At 51.1% G+C, this 25,518-nt stretch overlaps 1 protein-coding gene across 8 annotated transcripts in view; it reads right to left on the bottom strand.

The window, feature by feature from the left end:
* YJEFN3 (YjeF N-terminal domain containing 3) overlaps positions 1–25,518 on the bottom strand; it is a 47,971-nt gene that overhangs the window by 13,998 nt on the left and 8,455 nt on the right. For 7 of the 8 annotated variants that reach the window (XM_030540016.1, XM_030540014.1, XM_030540008.1 and 4 more), the window contains one exon: positions 14,918–15,026. In XM_030540016.1, the coding sequence (XP_030395876.1) occupies positions 14,918–14,932 (15 nt within the window). In that variant the 5' untranslated portion in view covers positions 14,933–15,026. Of the gene's footprint in view, positions 1–14,240; positions 14,727–14,917; positions 15,027–25,518 lie in introns of those variants that run through there. The other variant, XM_030540015.1, reaches the window with a different exon arrangement.

Below are 25,518 nucleotides of genomic sequence, written 5' to 3'. Positions count from 1 at the left end.
GGTCAATCTGAAAACATAATTTTTGGCAAATCAAAAAGTTGGGGGGAAAATCAATTTCACGTCGAACACTGAACGCTTCTTTTCTGTTTACATTTTCTAAAAATAAAATGAAAGGAAATTTTGAAATAAAAAGCTGTTTCAAATCGAAAAAATATCTGAACATTTCGATTTTTTCGGTTTGCTTTTAGGAGTTAGCTAAAGACTTAGCTGAAATTGATACAAATTCACAAAATGTTTCAGGGTCACCAAATCTGAATTTTTTTGCCAGAAAACTTCTGGGTCAATAAACTTTGCACAGTCCATTCAGGATGTGCCCAGCGGCTTGGCAGGAAGATGGAGATTGAACCCAGCGCTCACAGTGATTGCTCACTGGTTCTCAAGGAACACGATAGCATTAATGAAGACAATGCTACCCCCATTTCACACCTAGGTAAACTGAGGCAGCACAGCAACTAAGGGCCTGGCGTCCAGAGGGTGCTGAGGATTGCTTTGCTCCACTAGATGTTGATGGTGACTGAGAATCAGGCCCTCATTGCTTTGAGAGGAAGACTAACCTTGAGGGTAAGACACTGGGCTGGGACTCAGGAGCTCTGGGTTTAACCCGGGGTCTGCCACAGTTGCACTGGGTGACCTTGGGCAAGTCACTTTCCCACTCTGGGCTTCAGCTCCCCCTCGGTCCGAGAGGGACAATGACGTTTCCTTTCTCCCATGGGTTGGCTAGTTAGACTGTGAGCCCTTTGGGACAGGGACTGCGTCTCACAGTACAGCCCCTGACACAGCAGGGCTGGAAGCTCAGCTGGGGCTTCTAGTTGCTCCTGTATTACCAATAACAACAACCGCCCAAGGTCACATGATGGCAACAAAGGGGCCCAATTTTCACCGGGCCGGCGCACTCTTTCCTCCAGCTCAATCACGGCAGCTGCTGAGCTTCAGCTTCCTGATGCCCAGGAGTGCCCCTCCAACCCGCCCTCCTTCTAGGCAAACCAGGAACTTCCCCCACCGCCTGCCACCCTCCCTGGCTGCAAAACAATTCCTCGGCCAGGCTACAGAAATAAAAAGCAGCACCATCTAGGGCATGCGGCTCTCCAGAGGAGAACGCTCGGGCACGCCCAGCCAGCGTTGTGCAGCGAGGGCCACAGAGGATCAAGGAGCTCAACTCCCAAATGTTCCTCGTCCCAAAACAAATTGTGTGCCCTTAAATGGGGGGGCCATAAGCTGGCACAGAGGCTTAGAATGGAAAAGCTGAGCCAGCCCTAAATACAGTAGCGCTACTGAGCCTTCACCCTCATAAGACACAAAGCTATCTTTGATCCATAAATCTTCTCTCTCTATTTATGAAGGCCAAGCTGTAAAAACACATGGGAACCTATTTTCTCCTGGAAATGGGGCGAGAATGACCTTCAGATCTCTGTCCTGTCCTGCACCACGTAAAAGGCGAGACTGAATCGCGTCTATCCCCCGAGCTTTAGCCAGGAGAGAAACTCAGATGAGGATCTTGCCCTGTCCAAAGGTGTCAATGCGGTGAGCCAGGGCTCCGGGATTCTGGAAGCCACGAGACTGAAAGGGGTGTCAAGCAGCAGCTGAGGAAGCAATTATCCCATGCCTGGACGCACGGAGGGGACTTGTGGCTGGGAGGAAGTTTCTGCTACAATCTGTTCATTTTTATTTCCCCTCATTAACACAGCTAAGGCCTCATCTCCAGCAGAGAGGTCAACCTCTAATTGGGCACCCTGAGATGCAGCATGGCCTAGTGGCTAGAACATCAGACTAGGGGAACCCAGTCAATCCCTGGCTCTGTCAGTAGCCTTAGGCTAGTCCCACTGGGGTGCCTCTGTTTCCCATCCTACCATTTGTCTTGTCTGTTTAGATTGTTAGCTCCTTGGGGCAGGGGCTGCCTAGGTGTACATACAGTCCCTAACACAAAGTGACCCCAGTCTCTAGGTGCTGCTGTCGTACAAATAAATACTAATCTGAAGTGGCAGACAAGGGACAGAAACAACTTTCCACAGCCTGTCCATCCAGTGATTCCAGCCGAGGTAAAGCCTTACTTGGGGACACAGCGAGATTTACTCAGCCTGAGGCAGGGACTGTCTTTTTGTTTTAGGTTTGTGCAGCAGCCAGCACAATGTGGCCTGGGCCATCTCTGGGCTCCTAGCCCTCCCGCTGCTTTCCCATGAGGCACCTCCCACTGCAAAGGTGGCCTGTCTGGTTACCTGTCTGCACTCTGCTGTCCAGGGGACAGCTTGGCCGGAAGCCCCCTGTGCTGTCCCCGGAGCCCTGGCACGGAGCATCGTCAGGGCGCCCGGCGCAGTCCCTGCAGCTGCTGGCAGGTGGGAGCAGCGCTGGGGCAGGCAGACGATTCTGCATCGGGAGGCAGGGAGTGGGAAGTGAGCGGCTGAAGCCGATAAACTCTTGAACCCAAGAGTTTTATTTAAATGTGGAGCAAGGTCTCAGGGGAAGGGAGGGTGAGACAAATCGTGGGCAGGACAGTGACGATCAGCTTCTAACTATAACCTCACTGGCAGCCCGGGCAGGCTCCTCTGGGGAGGTTCCCCAGGGACTGGCTGAGCAGAAGCAGCAGGTGCTTCGAGGGGTTTTAAGCGACAGCTGAAAATAGAAGGGGCCAGTTTTATAAATCCCAGCAGCTGGCGGGTTGGCTCCTGAACAGACAGCCCATTGCCAGGGCCAGATTAATCCTGCAGCTCAAAGAGAGCAGCGGAAGGTGATTAAAACAAGCCGGGCTGGAGGGGAAGGAATATCTGTCTAATACTCCTATTAACCACTGTCCGCTAGTGACGCTCCTCCCACGGAAATTCGCCTTCTTTAAATTTTCCCTCATTAATGTAACTGGATTTTAACAAAGCTTTGCACACGTGGAGCTGGAAACAGACACTTTCAGGCCCTGGGGGAAAGGCCCTGGCCACGCGGGCCTCCCCCAAATGCAAATCTACTCTCTCCTCCCCCATCCTGCCGTATTCCTTGCCAGATGGCAAGTGAGATATGCAGCTAGTCCATGGAGCCGTGCATCCCTTAGCTGGTACCCTCGCCCCTCTGGCGTGTGCTACATGCCTCTGGCAGGTCCTGTCTTTAATTAGACTGTAAGATCACTGGGCAGGGACCAGGCCTTTCTCTTTATCTGTGCAGCTTCCAGCCCATTCCTGACTGGGGGCTCTGGGATCTGCCACAGGAGAAGTCAGGAAGACTGCTAAGCTTCACCAGCTTTTGCTACAAAGACGGGTCAGGTTTAAACAGTCGCCCCAAAATAGAGCCAAATCCCACACATGCCCCGATCTACCCTCCAGTGACAGTAGAATCATAGAAGATCGGGATTGGAAGAGACCTCAGGAGGTCATCTAATCCAACCCCCTGCTCAAAGCAGGACCAACCCCAAATAAATCATCCCAGCCAGGGCTTTGTCAAGCCGGGCCTTTAAAACCTTTAAGGATGGAGATTCCACCACCTCCCTAGGGAACCCATTCCAGTGCTTCATCACCCTCCTAGTGAAAGTGTTTCCTAATATCCAACCTAGACCTCCCCCACTGCAACTTGAGACCTTTACTCCTTGTTCTGTCATCTGCCACCACTGAGAACAGCCAAGTTCCATCCTCTTTGGAACCCCCTTCAGGCAGTTGAAGGCTGCTGTCAAATCCCCCATCATTCTTCTCTTCTGCAGACTAAACAAGCCCAGTTCCCTCAGCCTCTCATCGTAAGTCATGTGCTCCAGCCCCCTGATAATTTTTGTTGCCCTCCGCTGGACTCTCTCCAATTTGTCCACATCCTTTCTGTAGTGGGGGGCCCAAAACTGGATGCTATACTCCAGGTGTGGCCTCACCAGTGCCAAACAGAGGGGAATAATCACTTCCCTCGATCTGCTGGCAATGCTCCTAATAATGCAGCCCAATATGCCATTAGCCTTCTTGGCAACGAGGGCACACTGCTGACTCACATCCAGCTTCTTGTCCACTGTAATCCCCAGGTCCTTTTCTGCAGAACTGCCACTTAGCCAGTCAGTCCCCAGCCTGTAGCGGTGCATGGGATTCTTCCTTCCTAAGTCCAGGACTCTGCTCTTGTCCTTGTTGAACCTCATCAGATTTATTTTTGCCCAATCTTCTAATTTGTCTAGATCACTCTGGACACTTATCCCTACCCTCCAGCGTATCTACCTCTCCTCCCAGCTTAGTGTCATCTGCAAACTTGTTGAGGGTGCAATCCATCCCATCATCCAGATCATTAATAAAGATGTTGAACAAAACTGGCCCCAGGACCAACGCCTGGGGCACTCTGCTTGATACCGACTGCCAACTAGACATCAAGCCATTGATCACTACCCATTGAGCCTGACAATCTAGCCAGTTTTCTGTCCACCTTATAGTCCATTCATCCAGTCCATATTTCTTTAACTTGCTGGCAAGAATACTGGGGGCGACTGTATCAAAAGCTTTGCTAAAGTCAAAATATATCAGGCCCAGTGCTTTCTCCATATCCACAGAGTCAGTTATCTCATCACAGGGCCAACTTGGTACAAGACCAGGTGCAACTCGGCACTTTGCTTTAACCCAAGCACGTAGCTGATATTTTCGGTTTGTTCCAACCAGAAATTCAAGAGGCTGCAAACTCAGGTGGGTCAGAACCAAAAGAACTGGACCTTGGCTTTTTCACGCTGTTCTAAGGGAGAACTGTGACACGAAGCACTCCTGTAATCACACCCTACACACCATTGTAATAATCCCTGTACAAAATACACCTGGTGTAACTTGCAGATCATTGACATTCTTGGGACAAGTGTACACGGGGAGGAGTCGGCGCCGTGGATATATACTGGAATGATGATGGAGGTGTGTTTGACCCAGGTCTGGTGTGGGAGTTGGTAACCAGGCCTTTCCAAAGGAACGTGTCTTTAAACTGAACTGTTTGGTAACTACGGGTAATGTAGCAAACTGTTGATTATTGATTCCTGAAAAGGACAATGAACCTTAACATCTGATTGTCCCAAGGCAGGGCTGGACATTTCAGAGCACACCTTTCTGGGACAAGTGGGGGTGGGCAGAGAGTGGAGTCACCACACCAGGTGTTACCCAAGGCTGGGGGAAGCCTGGGAGAATCTGTCGCATTGCAGGTAGGTTCCAGGATCCAAAGCTGGCGCAGGGCTGCCTAGCACAGAGACAGAGTGCACGCTTGATGCTGACTGTGGGTGTCCCAGGCAGAGCGCCACAGTGGTCAGGCAGTGGGAGGCACTCGGGGTAACAGGGTAAGAGGTGCCAGCCCCTCACCTGTCTGGGTTGCACCCCAGAACGTGACAGGAATGACTGCAGCAAATGAGTCAAACACTCTCACCCCTTGATTCCAAACACGTTTCAGCCACCAGAACAAATCCCTGCCCCACACGGCCCATACAGCAGAACAGGGCCACTAGGCGCGAGGATGACGACGAGCCAGAGCAGCCTGGGGTGGGCGGGTGGGCTCCCCCTGGCCCAGATCCTGCAACAGCCTCTCTGCATGGGGCCAGGACTCTGCATGTCCAGAGCAGCTGTGGCCAGGTGGGTCAGATTTGACATGGCGTGGAACTTCCCCTTCTCCCACCAATGTGGTGGGTTTGGGGCAGGGGCCAATGGAGGAGACAGGCAGCCCAGGGAGTGAAGCAGATGCCCCCATCCTCCATGGGGGTCCCACAAAGCCCACAGATCTTCTGGCATCTGTGGGGTGGAAGGTCCCAGGTGTAACGAAAATCAGGCTCACGTTTCCACTGCCCTGGCATCATTTCCCAAGGGCCTCCAGCGTCCCGGGAGGGAACAAAGCTCCCCGAGGTAATGGCCTCCTTCCCTAGGAGAGCAGCCAGTTCTGGCTCATTCTAATGCTGGATGCTCTGAGACAGGGATCGGCAAGACATGGGCATTGTCTGCTGGGGGGGTGACGCTTTGGGAAGTCTGCCACTGGCATCAGCAGATGGCACATGGTGCTCTCCATGTGGCTCCTGCTGTGAAATTCATCCTCCTAATAAACACAGCTGGGTTTTGGAATTCATGGCTGAATTCTTGTTAACGATGACCCCCTCCAAGCAACAAGCGGGGGCCAGGTGGGAATGAGGTGCCAAGCTGTCTTCCCCTTGGATTCTGCTGATAGATGGGGAGGGAACTGGGCCATGCGTTCCTCCTGCTCCAGGGTCCCTGCAGGAGGAGACCTGGTTTGCATGGATACATTGGATCCTCATGCAAGCAGCCGTCTCCCAAGGGCACTGGGTACTGGGGTAACCGGCCGCTGCAGCTGATTCCAGTGCTTGGAACGCTGAATGGCTCACAATAAACTTTGCATCCAGCAGACACGGGTCCTCCTGCCCCCCTCCCCCCCCCGAGCATGGCCCGGGTCTCTGGGAACGTGAGAGCATTTTTCCCTGGAGTTGATAACCTCAGATCACATTTATTTAATGAAAATAAGAAGCTGAGCTCCTGTGCAAGCAGTTTAACCCAGATGAAATGATTGTAGGTGCCCAAGGAATCCAAAAACAACATGAGGAGGAAGAAGGAGCTGGAGAATGGAAAGCTTTGGTTCCATTGCCATCTGCTTAACGTCCCAGCAACAGCCAGCAGCTGACAGAAACTGCCACGAATCTCTGCAGCAAGACTGATTGCAGCACGCAGCTCAGGAGCTCAGGGCGGGCAGCCAGGGGCAACCAGGTGCCAATCCCAACTTTGATTTATGGGACCCCTTTCAGTGCCTCAGTTTCCCCATCTGTACGGGGAGGATGCTGCTGCTGAGCTCACTGCAGAGGGGTTGCTGTTGAAGGTTAATCAGGACACTGCGTGGACTGTATCAGTGTGCGTAGGACTGGGAGCTCATGGGCAGGGGCCATCTTCCCGGGGTGGGGTCGCTAGGGCTCTGAAGGCCACATGTAACCTGGATTGCGCTGAGGATGAACCAGGGAATTCTGCTCTGCATTTCAAATGCCACAAAGTCAGTTTGCGGCTCAGCCCCACCCAATCCCACAGCTGCCCTTCGAGCCGCTGGAGGGTCACTGACAACCACACACCTCCATATCATGGCTCTCTGAGGAAAGCAGAGCAGACCAGACCCCTGGGCTCTGAGCCTCCAGAACCAGAAAACCAGACCCATAGCAGCCAGGCCCAATCCCTCAACAGAAAACCAAACTCCACCTCCCAAAGGCTTGGGAACATCAGCGCCGGGCCTGGACGTGGAGCCGAACTCTGCAGCTGGGGCCCAGCGGCAAGGCTGATCTGGCCCCAAACATCCCTGAAGCTCTCGGGAATATTGGACGCTGATCAGGACCTGGGTCCCAACCTTGTGACTCAGGCCTCTCTCCATTTGGTTTCCAAACCCTTCTCCGCAGAAGAATGGAGGCAGGAGAAATTGTTCAGGTGCTCATGTGTCCAGTCGAAAGGCCGCATGCAGTGGGGGCGTCTGGTTTGAAGGGGCTGCACTGGGCTCTCTTAATGCCGTGGATGGCTGCAGAGGAGCGTGCGGGATCGAATCCCCGTTTGCGCAGCACGCCAGACGAGCAAAGTCTTCATTTTTCCTTCAAAGAAGGCAAAGTCTTGGCAGGTTTGCCTTCTTTGAAGGCAGCGCTGACAGGATATCGCCCCCTCGGCTGTTTCAGGGCTTGGCTCCTGGAGGAACGTATCAGTGCTGCCACTCTGTATGACACTAACTGTGCTCTGCCTCCCCAGGCATCCATCACCCTTGCAATGAATTTGTGGGGTCTGAGACTCTGAGTCCAAGACCGGGGGAATCACGGCCATGACATGATACTCAGGCCGTGCTGAGTGCTGCTCCTGCTCGTTATTTCAGTAGCAGAGGGAGGCCCACCTGAGCTGAGAACCCCACCATGCCAGGCACTGCATAGACATGGGGGGAAGAGACAGACCCAAAGAGCTCACTGTTTAAATAGACAAGACAGCCACAGGAAGGATCATTACCCCATGGGGGCTGAGGCCCAAAGAGATGCAGTGACTTGCCCAAGGTCAGCCAGGGAGTCTAGCAGAATCGAGAATCGAACCCACATCTCCTGAGTCCTTAGCCATGAAGCCAGGGTTTTCTGAGCTGAGAGGGGGCAAAGGGAGGAAGGCTCCTCCCCATGCTCTGATCAGCCCTTTCGCCTTTGCTGGAATCACCTTTCAAACAGCTTGGTTCTGAGAGAGAAAAATGCCAAAAAAAAAACAACCCTGGGGTTTATTTCTTGTTTTAGAACTTTCCAAGTTCAGGTTCTTTGGTCTAAAAGGATTATTTAAGTCTGATCACACCCAGCTCTACCCTCCGCCAGACCCCCAGAGGGGTGATCTCATCAGATCTCCTGTATGGAAGAACCCTGCGGAAAACCCAGGTGCTATGAGACGACGGGTTGGCGAGTCCATCGGAAGGGTTCTTTCCTCTGACCTATAACGCCCCATTGCGGCATCTTTGGTGTGAAGTATAAACTCAAGATCCTGTTCTTGCAAAAGCACGTGGGGGCCTGGGTCGAACTCAGGTAACCTCCAGCTCACTGGAGAGCTTCCCCTGCTGCTTCAATTGGGTACAGAATTCTAATCCGCTTCCTGCTCTAAATGTCACTGTGCACGTGTCCCACCCCAGAGGTGACTAAAGTGATCAATCCTCTTGCCTGTCTCATCAGGGCATTAACTGAGCAAAGCCAGGAAACCAGAAATGACAGCAACAGATATTGCTGTCTGTCTGCAACAGCTAGCCCAACACCTCCTTGCTCTCTTCTCTGTTTTATAAGCTGCAAATCAGATCTCTGTCTAAACCCATTAGGCATGGATTTCTTAATCCCAAAGCAGGGATAAACCTTTGAACTGGTCTCTCCCAGAAATTTACCCAACGAAAGGTCAGAGGTGGATGCTCCAGTCTGACACTCTGACACTTATATCCATTTTCTAAAGGATGTTGCTTGTTGCATCTTTAAAAGTGTTACAACGCAGGATTTATTTGTAAGAGATTTCAGGCCTGAGGCAGTTCTCTGGGCCTTCCAGTCTAGTGTGACGGCACAGTTCTGGGTCCACAATTCCAGTTGGTAGTTCTGGTACAGTTATAAAACTAACCACGGACCATTAACAGTGTGCAGGCAAACTGAATTTTCAGACCCTTGCGCAGAACAGACAATAACCTCCCCTGCATCTCTGAACGTGTTTGACATTTTACCACGTAAGTCTGCCGAATCTGGAGCTGCTTGTTAGAACAGCCTGATTCCAGGTCAATATTTACTTACTGGGTTCTAGTTAATAAGCAAGGTGTTTGCCGGAGATCTAAAGGTTGGAGGAAATCTTGGGCTAGCAGATGTACATCCCAGCTACACATGCAGCAGGGAGCCCTCCTCCCGAGAACTTTGATGCACCACCCAAGTAAGAATGGTCCATGCTTGGTCTTGTATGGGATAATCCCTCCTAGTGACAGACAAAAGCCTGATGAGGTTGAGTTCAGAAAAGCCACCCAAAAGTTTGGACACTTCTTCCAGCTAGAGGTGGACCAAAAATGCAAAGTTTGGCTCTAGTTCCAAACTTCCCCCAAACCTCAGGGTCTCTGTATCCAGAGTTTGGGATCGTCTCATTAATGTATTTATTAGCCCTGTAGTGACTGGAGACTGGGGCTCAGAGAAGAACTGATTTTTCAGTTTGATGGCCAAACTGAAAAGAAATTCAGTCTCTTTCGAACCCAAACTGAACCTTTTCCATGTTTCGCCTAAAACTGTCAAACGAAGCATTGATTCTGATTGATGTTTTCCAAAGGAAACAGTTTGTCTCTAGATGAAAAGTCAAAACCGTTCGTTAAAAAAATGTCAAAATGAGCCATTCGGACTTTAAAAAATGAGGAATTTTATTTTATTCAGCTGAAACTATTCACCAGATTTTTACCCAAATTTGCAAGCATTTCAGTTGCCCCAAATCTGCTTTTTTTCTGACAAATTTACTAATTGGTGAAAATTTTTTGCCCAGCTTTACTAGAGACCCCAAATAAAGTCACACCCCTGTGTGCCCAGTGCTAGACACTGACCCTGAGTAAGAAAATTCATGTCTCTGTCGAGACCTGAGTTTTGATTTGAATCCCCTGATCCAGCTATTGACCTACACTACACAGCAGTTTGAGACAGGAAGTGAAGAAGAATCCTATCACTCAAAATGGGAGGAGAATTCTGCAGAGTCTGTCCATCTGCCTACCTACTCCGCCTGTTGGCGTATTCTGACTGCAGCAAAGGGATGCTACCTTCAAAGAGATGTGGGGTGGAATCTGGTGGCACCTAAGAGCAGTTCCCAAAGAGGCTGCCTGGGCATAATACCTGAGTTGAGCCAATTACAAAGATATGGGCTGCTGGATCTCACAGCAACAGGACGGGAAGTGTCATCTCCCAGGTAAGTCAAGATGGGAGGATCACACTTGAAGAGAACAGCAGCTAAGCGGACAGATGGACCAAACTCCAGGCATGACTTGGAAATGACATTGACTACTACAGCTCCAAGATCTTACCCAGCAGCTCGGCAAAGGATAAAACTGGCCCCTTGGTAAATACAGTTTCCCTCCTTGTGGGAGTTAAAGCACATGTTTTAAAGCTGATGGGTTACCGGCTGAGAACTGGACCGCATCGGCCTCTGAGCTTTGCAAACTGAAGGGAAAGGTGATGTTAATTTAAACAGCAAGGCAGCTCCTAGCTACTTCCCCCAGTTTCCATGTAAATCAGCTATTCTGCAGCTCAGTATGGAAAGTGAGCGCCAGGCAGGCTGGGGGCAGCTAGCTCTGGTCAGCTATAGTTCTCCGGTTATTCTCAGCTGCTTTTTTCCCGGGCCTTCCCAGGGAATGGCCGTGGCCACTGGCCTGCTATGTTCTTGACTCAGCCAGTGGTGGCCAGCATTAGCCAAGCCCTGGTCCTGCTGGAAAGCACCTGGAGTTTGTTGTGAAAGGGTTGTAATTTACAGCTGTATTGGCTTTTCTAGGCAGTAAACTCAGCATCTCCTAGTGCTGCAATGCAGCTCCAGAGAGGGAGGTGTTCAGGAAAGGATCTGGCCTTATCCCAGAGGTGCAGAGAGGAGGGGAGGAGATTTTACACTGAGTAGGTTGATCCAGTTCCCCTCTGACTCCACAAATGATCTCCTCTTTCCTCTCGGGGGGTGCCTGGGCCTTCTGCTTCTCTCTAGAAGCCTGGTGGTGATCTCCTCCATGCACCATGGTTTCTGTCCTGCAGGTTCATTGCCAGATGGGACTCCCCACCAGCACTCTCCTGAACTAAGCAAAGGAGGCACAGGGCCACCCGAGGGGTCGGTGATGCTGCTGCTGCAAGATGGAAGCCACCAGCAGGGTCAAGCTGGTTCTTCCACAGGGCGATGCAAAGTGCTAGCACTGCCCAGCACCCCGGCCCTTTAAATGCCAACTCGATTCCACTTAGTCCTGCCCATCTGCAGTCTGACTCACCACTGATTTGCTGCAGCCCGGGTCATCATGTCCACCCAGCAGCGCGCACACGTCAGGGATGCCCTGCCAGTATCTCACCTCGCTTGGGGGGACAGAGCTGGGAATTGCAGCCGGGCTGGCACAAGCCCATTCCTCGTCAGAAGCTGCCAGTGGAGTGAAGAGGGGTTAGCAGCGTAGTTCACATTGTCTCTGACTGACCCTCTGTCCTGCCAGCACATCCCTAAGATGGCTCACGCGGCACTGACCTGGCATTTGGGGGCGGGGGGGTTGGAAAATGGGTCTAGGGTACACACTGCATAGGACTGACTGGAAGGTACAGGGTCCAGTGAGGACAGGATTGCTCTGCATTGCACTCGGGGAGAGTGAGGGGGCTGCTTTCCCAAGCTCCTGCACTCCCAACTGCACACACCCATCGCATGCACGATGGGTGCTCATTACCCCACTTTACCATGCTCAGCTGGTTTCTGATCAGCTTACACTTACACAGAACTTTCCCCACTGCTTACATCACCATCCAATCTGGCCCCATCTTTGTTAAGGAAATAGGAACCTTCTTCTATTTCCACTAAGACCCCTTGCACCACATTGGCAGTGCAAAGGGCCTGGGCGTGAATGAGAATCAGGCTCCCTTCTTGTTACCTTCTCACGCCAAACTCTGTCTCAGCCCCTGCTGAGCAAATTTGCTGTGGAAATATCTTGAGCTAAATATTTATGAGCTGACATTTAGCTTCTGCATTAAAATCTGTTCCAGCAAAGGCCAGCCTGCACCCGGACTCGAGTTTTGCTATGTTCAGGTGAAAGCATGAACCAAAGACTGAACTGATGCTGACGTGGGGGCTTGTGACAGTTTGGCTGACGATCCAAAGTGAAAAGCAACAGCGTCTCACGGAACAGAAGTTTCTGCTGCAGTAGTTAGGAGTGGAGCTGACTCACCCACCCACACACATACCTTTCGGTAGCTTTGCACTTCGCATCCCTTAGGGAAGCCGGGAACCAGCAGCAAAACAGCTGTCTGCAGACTGGGTTTATTCTACTAACCAACTGTTAGCTGCTAGACATCTGTTGACTAATAGACTCTAGGACTGGAAGGAACCTCAAGAGGTCATCGAGTCCAGTCCCCTGCCCTCACGGCAGGACCAAATACTGTCTAGACCATCCCTAATAGACATTTATCTAACCTACTCTTAAATATCTCCAAAGATGGAGATTCCACAACTTCCCTAGGCAATCTATTCCAGTGTTTAACTACCCTGACAGGAACTTCTTCCTAATGTCCAACCTAAATCTCCCTTGCTGCAGTTTAAGCCCATTGCTTCTTGTCCTATCACTGGAGGCTAAGGTGAACAAGTTTTCTCCCTCCTCCTGATGACACCCTTTTAGATACCTGAAAACTGCTATCATGTCCCCTCTCAGTCTTCTCTTTTCCAAACTAAACAAACCCAATTGTTTCAGCCTTCCTTCATAGGTCATGTTCTCAAGACGTTTAATCATTCTTGTTGCTCTTCTCTGGACCCTCTCTAATTTCTCCACATCTTTCTTGAAATGCGGTGCCCAGAACTGGACACAATACTCCAGTTGAGGCCTAACCAGCGCAGAGTAAAGCGGAAGAATGACTTCTCGTGTCTTGTTTACAACACACCTGTTAATGCATCCCAGAATCATGTTTGCTTTTTTTGCAACAATATCAAACTGTTGACTCATATTAAGCTTGTGGTCCACTATGACCCCTAGATCTCTTTCTGCCATACTCCTTCCTAGACAGTCTCTTCCCATTCTGTATGTGTGAAACTGATTGTTCCTTCCTAAGTGGAGCACTTTGCATTTATCTTTATTGAACTTCATCCTGTTTACCTCAGACCATTTCTCCAATTTGTCCAGATCATTTTGAATTTTGACCCTGTCCTCCAAAGCAGTTGCAATCCCTCCCAGTTTGGTATCATCTGCAAACTTAATAAGCGTACTTTCTATGCCAACATCTAAATCCTTGATGAAGATATTGAACAGAGCCGGTCCCAAAACAGATCCCTGTGGAACCCCACTTGTTATACCTTTCCAGCAGGATTGGGAGCCATTAATAACTTCTCTCTGAGCCATTAATAACTACTCAAAACCTTTCAGGTGCGCTAGGGCTAGGGGCATCACACTCTGTGTCCTGGTAGAGTTTCAGTTTGGATCATTGCATTCTGTCTCCTTAACTCCCACGCCTCCCTGCCCAGCCCACTCTTTAAATGGGAAGATGGTAGTCTCCTTCCTTCCAGCCAGATGCCCAGTTGGTGTAAATCAATCTAGCTCCATTGGCATCAGTGGAGTGACAGATGAGGAACTGGCCCTTCAGATGCTATGTGGATACTAAACAGCTGCCATGCCCCACCCCAGAGGCGGGTGCATTTCAGTGCCTGGCAAAGCAATGCCTGTATATACATTTGTAATGCATTCTGGTGTCCTTCAGGATGAATGGCGCAATATAGCTATAAGTCCTTTACGCACAATAATCATTCTTAAGCACTCCAGGGCAAGACTACCTGCTGCAGATGCATGTGACGATGCTAGATGCTACGGTATATTGACAGATGTTACACTCCATCAACAGTGATGTGCTCTATAAATCTTCTACATCGTGTCTCTGCAAAGCCCATAATGCCTTGACAAGTGCCAAACCGCAGGATGTATCACACGCTATTGAATGACTTCGTCCAGGCAGGTTTGACCCACTTGTTAGTTTTGTCCTGTTGCTCACTAGGTAGCAGGTGTGTATAGGAGAGGAGATCTCCAATATACGGTACTGGCCCATCATTTCTCACAGTCCTGGGTCAGGATGCCCTGCTCACCTTAGAAGCCGTAGGATAAAGAAGTGCAAAGAAAAAGCCACCATTGGACTAGGTTGCTGTGTAGTTACCCAGAATCCAGTCCCCCAAAGTGCTCAGTGACTTCCCCAAAACCTCTTGGAAAGAGCGAGAAGGCTTTCTCCAGCCAGTAAGTACATCTCCAATAGGCCGTAAAACCTTCAGACAGTGCCTCCTGCCCTGCTCGCTCCACACTAACTCAGCAGGGCGAAGAGGCTGGACTATTATAGGGCCTCTGACTCCTCCCATTCCCAGCATGCTTTGCTGGAAGAAAATCACTAGCAAGTTCTCCCTGGCAGTGGGAGAAGGCTGTGCCACACCAGGCCTGTCGAGACTTGTGCTCTCAGCTCTGGAGGTCCCTGGTGCAATCTGTGCTTTGTTGGCCAAACTGGTGGCTGTCTTCCAGATGTTTCTCTGCCTCCAACAAACTGCACTTGGCGTTTGGTCCGGAATGGGGAAGCTAACAGAAAACCCAGGCTGGAAGAGGGAAAGAGACCACAGGAAAAGGAAGCACATTCGATAACATCCCGGGGAGCACACTCGCATGCCAGCCAAGCCCCTGGCTGTGCACCCGGGGCCCCTCCGAATAACAATCCCCAGAGCTCCGAGGGGAGAGCACCCTTCTCTAAATCCTGGCGTGCCCCCTCTTGGCACAGCGCTGCTCTTACCTTGGTCACAGCCATGGCGCTGGCGTGTCCCCAGATCTCAATCAGCTGCTGCCGACCAAATTTGTAATCTTCCAACAGCTCCTTCTCGATGGCTTCTGCCTCCAAGCGGCTGCAAGGCAAGAGGCAGAGGGGCTGTGAGGATGTTGGTGGTATCCCCCACACTGCACATGCATGCTCAGGCCGAGCCTTTCCAAAGCGACTACCCACAGCCAGGCTCCTGGGTCTATGCTTAGGCTCCGCCCCACGTGAGCGGCTTTTGGGACATGCCAATCAGCCAGGAACTCCCACTGGAATCTGAACCAGCAACTGGTCGCCTGCCACTTCGAATTCGAGGCCTGTGTTGTGACAAGGGACCCTCCAAGCACCAGCCTCCGCAAAAACGCTCCTGCTAGTGAGTTGGCTCAAAGGAACCCCTCTTGCAACCAATCTCCAGCCCCGCTGTCTTTCCCGTGTGATGGGTAACATCCCAGCCCGCCTCCCCGCCGCCCCAACAGGGCAGTATTTGGTGGAGGAAGGGAATAATTATTAAGTGGCTACATATCCCAGACCTCAGTCTTGCCCCCCATTGCCCCCTTCCTGCCCTCCCACCTGGCTGTGGCTAGTTCAGAAGTCAGACCTTCCGCTGGATCCTTCTGGGCGAGCTCTCCTCGCTCATTTGCCAAATCCACGTTTGGAGCGACTTGAGCTCCCACAAGGACCTGGCAGGGTTAACCTGGGCTCAGCAGTATCGAAAGGCAGAGCTGTGCACACCTGGCCTTTCTCTGCACCCGGCCCCGGCCACCTGCGTGTGGTACAGTCGCTGGAGAACACGCTAAGAGAAACCGCGCGCCGAGGAATCTGTATGTTACAAAAAGCTAAACAATGCATCACTTTTTCATTCACTAGTGATCCCAAAATGCTGGCTTTGGAAGTGGACAATGATTGTTCCCATCTGTTGGGTCACTTGACTGAAGGAAGAGAAAATCATGTGCTGTCTTCAGGACAATGCCATTTCATTTGTTATCAAAGGTGAATGGGAAATGCAATTTGCTGTGATGGCCACAAGACTGGGTTCTTTGGGGACAAGGCATCGGGACCCTGGGGTCACTGTCAAAGTGAGATTTGGGGCAATCTGAGAAGTGGGTGGAGTTGTATCCATTTACACTGAGGATCCAGTTCTTCACTACCATGCACGCTGCATGTCACTGTCCCAGCACAGAGTGAGTGTGGGAACTGTTACCATTCTGAGCTGGTAGTATTTCATGCTCACTTTGCACGGGGGTCAATGGCACACAGTGTGCAAAGCAACAGGGAATCATGAAGCCATCCAGGAGTTTTAAAATATATGTATCTATTTCTGTTAAACAGCTGCCGCCACCCACTCCCAGAGGTGGCTGCCTCACTGTGGTGGGTGATCTGTGTATATCAGCCACCATTCACATACATTGCTAATACTCAGCACCTTCCACTTGCAAAGCATTTTACGAGCCATACAACTCCCCTGTGAAATAGCCAGGTATGATCCCTGCTTTATCAATGGGGAAACAGAGACAGAAAAGGCATCTTAAAGCCACAGATGTTGTTAGTAGCAGAAAGGGCACCCCAGAACTTTTTCACTGCAGCAGTGGCTTCGCTCTGGTCCACCAGGAGGGCTCCCCGCTCTGTGTGTTCCAACACCACCCAGCAGCCCCTCCATCAAGGAGCCATCGGCCCAAACCTGAGCAGAGCTGTGACCCCTCAACGCCAGTTATGCCGCTCAGTTTGGGGACCCATTCAAACAAGGCAGCTGGGGCAAACTGCTCTGGGCAGCCCTCTCCCCCACATCAGCAGCATCCATACTGTGCGTAATGTGCGTATGGCAGCAGGCACCACTGAGCAGAAGAACCAAGATTCGAACCCCTCGCCATCCTAGCACTCAGCCTCCTGCTCAAACCACGAGCCCAAAATTGTCTCCCAATTAAAATCACAAACTCAGTTTATTAGGCAACTGGAAAAACAGGCACAAGGGACGCAGCTTCAGTGTGAAATGTCCTTGCTTTCAGTCAGCTTCCAGACCTGTTATTTAAATATAGCCCATAGCACTTAATGTACATCCAAGGCCACCCCAGACAGCCCAGAATTCTATATTCTGCATGTCCTGCATTGTGTGTTACCGGTGGTGCCAGGCCACCGGACACCAAGGCCCAGCAGATTCTGCTGGGTTAGAAACTGAAATAGGCCCAACCTCACTGCTGGAAAGTGCCCGGGGGTCTCTGAGCTCCAGCTCCAGCAGGTTGGGTTTATGGTGATGATTCACAGGACAGTAGCCCCTAGAGGTGCGGTCTGAGATCAGAGGCCCATTGCAACAGCCCCTGCCCCAAAGAGTTTGCAACCTAGCCCAGGCTGACCAAGGAAGGGTCGTTATCCGAACTGAGCAACTGATCCAAGATCCCGCACGAAGCCAGTGGCACAACTGGGAATTGCACCCAGGGCTCTAGTGTCCCAAGCAGGTGCCTTATTGCCCAAGAGCTGCCGTCCCTGAAGCTGATGACACCGTCCCAGCTCCCTGGCGTGGGGAGGGTCCGTGCTCAGAACGGCCAAACAGCTGAGGCCAGGGCAGCATCTCACCCACGCCCAGGTGAACTGAGGGTATGCATTTCTGTTCATGCAGATCCCGGGCCTTTCCCCCAGCTGCCTGGCTTAAACTCTGTTCTGAGGGTCACCAAACCTGGGCTCAGACAACAGGGAGGTGGGGAATTTCACAGGCCCTGGGTTTCATCCCAGCATGCCTGGGGCAGGAACCCGACCACTCCTTCAGGATCGATTGCAAGAGCTCTCCAGCTTATTCCACGGGCCGTGACGGTGCCTAGGAGAAGAGCTCTGTGATGCAGCCATCTGCCAGCCCTCCTAGACCAGGATCTCGCCTGCCCCTGCTGCGCAGAGAAAGCCGGCAAAGCACAGGGCGGTAATGTGCTCTCGGTGGCCAGACTCACTTGGAAAATGGGCAGCATCATGGAGCCGCAAACACGGGGGCCTTTGGAAGCTTCCCAAGCTATTTTCTCGGATGCTTGGGAATTTGGCGGGTTTGGAGCTGGAGGATTTGTTCTGACCAGGTTTTAGTTTCTACCCTGGCCCAAAAGTTTCTTGTGGCCCAAACCCCTGTTGAAAGCAGCGTCTAATGTACCCTGGGCTCACACCCTGTGGCTCTGCCCCCTCTAAAGCCTAGGCAATGGGCAGCAGATTTTGAGCCTGCTGATGCTCGTTGCCAGGGCTGGCTCTACAGTTTTCGCCACCCCAAGCAGTGAGCCGAATTGCCACCGTGGACGGCGGGGGCAATCCGTGTGCCCTTAGGGCGGCACGTGTGTTTCCACGGTGATGGCAGCGTCTATGTTTAGCTGTCCACAGAGGCTTCAGCTAAACATAGAAGCTGCGGCCGAATTGCTGCCGGTGCGGAAATGTGCATGCCGCCTTAAGGGCACACGGACTGCCCCTGCCGTCCGTGAGGGCAATTTGGCGCGCTGCTTGGGGGCAAAACAGCAGGGACTGCCGCCCCTTGCAGATTGTCGCCCCAAGCACCAGCTTGGACTGCTGGTGCCTGGAGCCGGCCCTGCTCGTTGCAGAGCTAAGGAGGTGCATACTCCCTGATCTGGAGGTACGAGCCCCGCCGTCGCCCCTTCCCCTAGCATCAGTGGTTTTCTAGATCATTAAGTTCACTGTAAGTTTTGTTATTTGACAAAATGTCTGCAAGGCTGAGCTGATCCCAGTCCTTTGAAATAGGTTTTGTCCCCATGTGCCTCCGCTGCGAGCTGCTGCTGTCGAGTAGAAAGGGCCCGGTCGTGACATTTCCACCATCTGTTTAATCAGCACTAAAATAGCCAGCTGCAGCCTCTGCACACGCACCGAACCAAGCCAGGAGCCCGGCACATGGACCCTCGCTGCCAGCACGGCCGGCTAAACCACACAGCGGATCTTCAGCGACCGCAAACACCTGGCTGTTTTGGCCTGGCTCCACCTGTGCTCTGGAGCCACTGAATGATGGCGGTCGAGATCGGAGGCTGCCCCCATTCTCCTGAGGCAGCTGCTCGGGGATTGATTAGGGCTGCGTGCGTCTTTCAGATTTGGACAGGAATCCGTCCTGTTCTCAAATACAGCGACCAAGCATGGCCGCAGCAACGCCCTGGTCATGGCCACCACCAGAGCCGGGGCAAAACGGCGCTGCAGTGGCTGGTGATCAGAGTGCGCCAGCAGCCTGAGAAGCCATAAAGGGGTCAGCGCCATGGTCTCCCTCCCTGGAGCTAAACTGAAATAGGCAAATCGCTGTATTTCGCCCTCCACCTGGACCCTCCCCCCTCGTGGCAACAAGTGGTACCGCACCCTGTAATACATCAGCCATGGGGCACAGGTTTTTGTTACTTATGATTTGTAGCAGCCCCTAACGTAAGTTGACTCCGTTTTAGAACAAAATCCATCTGCAGGTTCTCAAATGTTCCGATACCAGGCAGGGATTTATGCATCCAGATGGCTGAGTCCAAATCCTCTGTTCTCTTTGAGACTCACCCATCCAAGTCAGCGTAAAGGCCTTTTTTTTAAGTTTAAAAATTATCTAAATCTACGTCACCCCGTTACTTGTGTTCAGAGGGGTGTGTCCAAAACTCTATCACAGCAGGTTACAGCAGGCAACAAAACTCGCCATCCGCCCATTGCCAATTTTCTGGCAGAGCACAAAGTGAACTGCAGCCCTGAGCTAGGGTCAACTCTGAATAGCCTCTGAAGGTCCAGAGTCTCTCCCTCTTCTCCAGCCACTTTGTGGCACTCAGGCATAGAGGCATCAAGTGGTGTAGTTGGTTCCTTGGCCAGCTGCCCCCTCACTTGGTGTAGGGAGCTGGAAGCGTGGGGTGGCGTGCCCCTGAATGACTCGAATTCACAGCTGATGTAAGGTCCCTTGGAGACCACGGCCAGCCAGTGATGGGCTGGAACTTCCACAGATGCACCATGAGAAGCAGGGCTGACCTGCGCTGAGCATATCTTAGGGCACAAGAAGAGAGCATCTGGGTCAAAGAACTTTGTCGACAATCCTAACCACACACAGACAGACAGACACACACACACTCCCCCATGTCTGAAGCTGGAACCTTATTGCAAAGGTCGGCGCACTTTGAATTATTGGGCCAGCTGGCTGAGAAGTGAATGATGGTCACAAAATCGTGTTTGAAACCAAGAGAAAGCTGGAAGTTGCCACGAGCGTGATCAGAGCTCCAGTGACCATGTCCCCTAACAAAATGTTAGTGATGACGTAGGATGAGCTAATTATCGCACACAAGAGACTAATTGACATGCTGCACTCCTCATTGAGTTTGTGCATAAAATTAGTGGCTTTCACTGCAGCTCATCCCTGGATACAGATTTGCTTGATGAATTTGGGACAGCCAAGTTGAAATGAGTTTCTTAAATCCCTTCCCTACGCGTGTTGATGTGATTTCCTATAGTGTGGTCTAATAAACAAGCATCTACTGGGCCAGTCCCTCAGCTGGCATGAACTGGTGCAGCTCCATTGATTTCAGCTGGTTTCCTGGAGCTCAGGCCTCAATGGCAAAGGTTGAATCACAATTAAAGAATGAAAGATACAGGCAGCAATTCAGATGCACTTTGCTGTTCCACCACCGTATTCTACTGACACGACTCATTGCTCAAAACCTAATTCCGGAATTAAGTCCCCATTGTGCAGAGCACTGAGAGGCCCCGGTAATTGCTGCAGAAAGATACCATGAGTAACGGCAATTCTTGTTGTTAGACTAGATGGTACCCAGGGGTAACAGTAATAACACAGCTTCATGGGCAAAGTGGAAGTGCTCTTTCAGCATTAATTTGCTGCTAACAACCTGATGCTCAAAGTCAATTCAGGCATTTCTCAGATCCAAACTCATAGCTTCTTGGAATTTAATTATAAGCCAAAACAACAGATGGGCAAGAGGGTTTCCTCCAGCAGCTGGTGTTCGAGCACAATTCCCCAAATTCTTCTGGAACAGGAAACTGCAGAAATTCCCCATCACGTAACAGAAAAGCAGGCGATGCCCAATGTGGGTGTCATTCAGAAGTAACTCCGCTGAACATAATGGTATCAGATCAGTGTGCATGAGAGCAGAAGATTATCATCGCCAAATGCATGTTACAGTAGCATCCAGAGATCCCCATTGATCAGGGTCCGGTTACGGGAGATTCCACATCAACCCATAGTCAGACAGTCCCTGTCCTGAAGAAACACAGCGTGGGAGGGGAAACAGCATCATGGAGAGAGGCAGTGACTTGCCCAGGGTCACCCCAGGAACAGCACCAAGCTCCTGGACGTGCTGCCTAAGCATCACAGCGTCATAATCCTCAGCGCTCAGCTAGTGCTTTTCATCCATAGATTGCTCCCATTTTGCAGATGGAAAACTAAGGTGTGGAGAGACAATGTGACTAGCCCAGTGCCAATAGCCCAGTGGCAGAGCCAGGACCAGACGCCGGTTCAGCCGAGGCCCAGTCCAGAGCACTCCCTAGGAGGCTTTATCAGGCCTGCCTTGTTCTACCCAGCCTCTTCTCCCATCTCTCTTCCTTCAGAGGCTCATCCGATTCCTGCTGCTGCATGGCTCAACAAATAAAGAGCATTTTCCTAGTCCTTGGGTGCCCCCTAGTGAATTCCAGCCCAGGGCCCAGCCCCTGCTAGAGACCTTGGCCCCGTAGTGGCATTCATCTAAATCCCAGGTTCGGGGCGCACACACACAGAAGGATATTGAAGGTTTGTATCAGGTGCGAAAGCTTTGTCCTGGCAAAGTGCTCCACAGCCCTGCCACAAAAAGCAGCTGCATGGAACCCTTCTTCTGCAGGTTCCCTCCACTCCCAGCCACTCAAAGCCTGGCTTGAAAAGACGCCGTTATCCACAAGCCTCCCTAAGCCCAGCCTCAGTGCCCAGCTCATCACATCCCAAAGTTCAGTGCAGCCGGGAGTGTTTTAAAGCTGAGCAGATGAGATGGGGCATCATTCAGCTCTGGCGATGCCTCACTCTGTTACCCTGGGTTTTATTTTACAGCCATTTGTCCCTCCTTTTCGGTTCCAAACACTTGTGCTGCAAAACTCATTGGTGCCCGGAGAAGCAGCTTGGCATCTCGGAGCCACGCAGCAGTTCTACCAGCGGGAAGGATGATTGGGGGTTTACAGCTGACGAGCCAGATGGAAACTCAGGGGCCCCTGGTTTAACTTCCAGCCCTGCCACTGACTCCCTTGGGTGACCTTGGACAGTCACTTGGGCCAGAGTGGTCCAAATAGCTCCGCCTGGTGGCGATGGAGCCCTCTGGAGAATCGGAGCCCTTGAAAATCATTTGAAGATTTGGGCTTCAGCTCCCCACCTGTAAAACGGGGATACTGATCCTGGCTTTCTCCCACTCCTGTGTCTGTCTTGTCTTTTCTCTTACATGTATGTACAGCACCTAGCACAATGGGCTCCAAACACAGCTGAGGCGTCTAGATGATACTGTCATACAAATTATAACAACAACCTCGTTAACCCGGGGCAAGTCACTTAGTCTCTGTGCCTGAGTTTCCCCACCCACAAAAGTGGGATCACCGAGGGTTGACTCTAAAGAGCTTCGAGATCATTTAGACAAAAGACATTCCGAAAGCCCAATGCATTCGATTTTTGTGAAACGAGGAAAAATGAGCAAGGCTAAAAATAGATTGGTAGATTAGATAGAAGCTATTATCTCTCGCTCCTCCTTACCAGACTCTTAAATACATTTTCCCATTTCCTCTCCCAGCATTGGGCTCTCTAGAGAGATTAATCTCATTCCATTTAATTCGCACAGGGAATTCAAGAATGGCAGAACACAGAGGTACCTATCAGCCAGGAGATGAGTGAATGTTTAATGGGATGTTTTTGGGATGCTGCACATCAGGAGCTGGATGGGAGGCAGATACACATATGTAACATTGAATTAATACAGTCAATGCTAAAAGCAATTTTCAATTAGTGTCAGAGCAGCATGGGGAGGTGGGGTGGGAGGGGACATCTGTACTAAAAGAGCTGCACAAAGCATTTGCTTGCCAAAGGTTGATCGGATTCTTTCCCCCCCTTCTTCAAAGGCAGTCGGATAAAAGCAATTATTTTGGTCATTAATGCACAGTGTCCCTGTCATTATGGGTATTGTTAGCGCTGCGTTTGTACTCACACTTAACAAAAGCCCCTTATTACAGTCCTGTGTGTCTTTAAAAAAGATTTTCTGCCTCTAAACCAGGGGAACCATCTCCTTTAACTCCTGCTGGAGGGGTCAGGCTGGGAAAAAAACCCGGTGGTATTCTCCCACACCTCCAGGTCTACCCACTTGAGGCACCACAATGAGATGCCACTCCCAGCGTAGCATGGAGCCCTTCATAACATATTCAACCCTCTAGTGTTTTGTGTGCATTGGCAAGCGTGAAAGAGTTAAGTGTTGACATGTAACTGCCAGCATTAGGTTTCAGGGAGGCAAATGACCGGTAAAGGGATTTTGCTTAATGGACATTTTCCCCCACTCCTTTCAATGACACTTATTTAACTCCAAGGCCTAATTAACCATGGGAAGAAAAGATGGTTGTGAAAAAAAAAATCAACATATTTCTACCCTTTCCATTCCAGGTGCAAGAGCTCACCCCAAATATCTTGTGACAGCTCCAAAAAACGCTGTGCAGTATGGTTGGCTGTAACACACACCAGCCAAGGAGAGCCGCCGGCAGGGTTTGTGGCACTGGGGGCTGAGTGCCCCAGACAGTGAGTCTGGACAGGACGCTGTGACGCTCCTGTTCTACACAGCCAGTTGAAACTGGACACAGCTCTGCTCTTGCAAGGACCTGACTGATCCCTGAGCACCACAAGCTGCAGGCCTAGCCCCGAGCGTTAGCCCAAAGGAAATGGCTCTCGCACCCTGCCAGCCGCTGGAATGTGCCCCGTGCCCACAGAAGGGGCTGGATTTGAAGGGAAATTGCCCCAGGGTAGAGTCTGTTCAGCAGGCAGCTATTGGCCTGGCCCTGTTTTCATCAAGCTATTTTCACACCCGTCTCTCCAGCACTCAGCAGCGTGGCCAGGTGACAAGGGCGCAGCCCTAGGACCCAGGACCATGGGATAGGCACATCCCCTGGCCCTGCCTCACCTGTCTGATCTATTTAGAGTCTGAGCAATTAGAGGCAGAGACTGGCCCTGTATCTGTGCGTCACACCAGGAGTCAATGGCAGGGCTGGGACTTAAAGCCACAAGTCCTAGCCTTGTATCTTCTCCACAAGTCCCACCATCAGGTGGGATTTAGTGCCCTGGTGGGGCAGCATCTGAGCTGTGCAGCCCAGCTAGACACTCTCATTCCCCCAAGCGAGCATCCACTGACCAGGATTCTGCTGAGCTCCCGCCTCCCAAAATCCCTTTGCAGGGCAGGGCCGAGTAGCTCAGGGCCCAAGGTTTTAATGTCCTGCCCATCAGCAGAGCAGCGATTTTAGATTCAGCTTGGACAGCTAATCCCCCATGGATGGGCCTTGCTTTGCGTGCATGAATCTAATAGCAACAGGGATGTAAAATGGAACAAACTGGAAATTCAAGTCCCCTCCCAGAGGCCCCATTCCCCGTAAGTTTGGATTCTTCAAACCCCTTTAGCATCCTCCTCACTGCTGTTAGGAGAAGAGATGGAGAAACTAGTTAGAGGTGCAGGCGCAAACGCGGCTAATGTCATTGCATTGGGTTTTTTGTGTGTTTTTTTTTTTTTAAGGCTGTCAATTTAAGAACACCCACTAATAGTTGCTGTGGTAACTGACACAAAGGATATGTTAATGGTGGAACTGCACTTTCAGGTCACTCTTTGTAGCAAGGGGGTGTGTGAGCGAGAGGGAGAGAAAGACTTCTGGGGAAATTCATTAGCACAAGGGGAAAAAACGCTCACTTAATAATTGATACCCCTCCATTTACTCCCTGTTGGTCACTGTTGTTCTTTGAGTGTAAGTAACTTCTCCCAGCAAAAGGAAACACACGGCTGGGAGAAAGTGTGTGTGATGGATTCCAAATGCCAAACTGCAGTCCAGTTCAAGGAGGGCTGACAAGAGGTCTAAACCGCCACCGTTTTCACTGGAGAAGGTTTCCAGACACTTAGAGACAACAGAATTTTTTTTTTTAAAGTCAATGACGGGTTTTCAGAGTTGCTGGTTCACGTGGCTGTATCTTCACACTGTTGCTGTTTTTCTTAACCTCAGGTGAACACACCAGATTCTGAGCTTTCAGTTCAAAACGGTCAGTTTCTGGCCAGCCTGGTTACAAAGAAAAGCTTGAAAACATGGCCTCTAAAGGCTGAAAGGCCAGAAGGCAAATAAACAGAACCCAACATGTGTTATTTTAAAAATCTCACAATCCTTAAGCCAATCTCACAAACTCATGATTGTTGCCTAGATTCAAACATCCCCTAAACACCAGGGAGGCATGGTTTTGGAAATGCAGAGCAGCCACAGCTCCAGCCGACACCAATGGAAACGGAAAGGAGCAGGGGGGAATCACCTAGCCTGTGTTGTGCCAACTCTGGAGAAGCAGGGGTGAAGATGGGATTATACTGGCCCAGCTAAAAGGCTCCAGAAAAGCAAACCAAGACAGTCCTTCATTTGTG

The sequence above is a fragment of the Gopherus evgoodei genome, chromosome 22 (genome assembly GCF_007399415.2).
Source record: "Gopherus evgoodei ecotype Sinaloan lineage chromosome 22, rGopEvg1_v1.p, whole genome shotgun sequence".
In the NCBI taxonomy this organism is placed as follows: domain Eukaryota; kingdom Metazoa; phylum Chordata; order Testudines; family Testudinidae; genus Gopherus; species Gopherus evgoodei.
The sequence above is the reverse complement of the archived record's forward strand: the minus strand, read 5'-3'. Positions and strand labels throughout refer to the sequence as shown.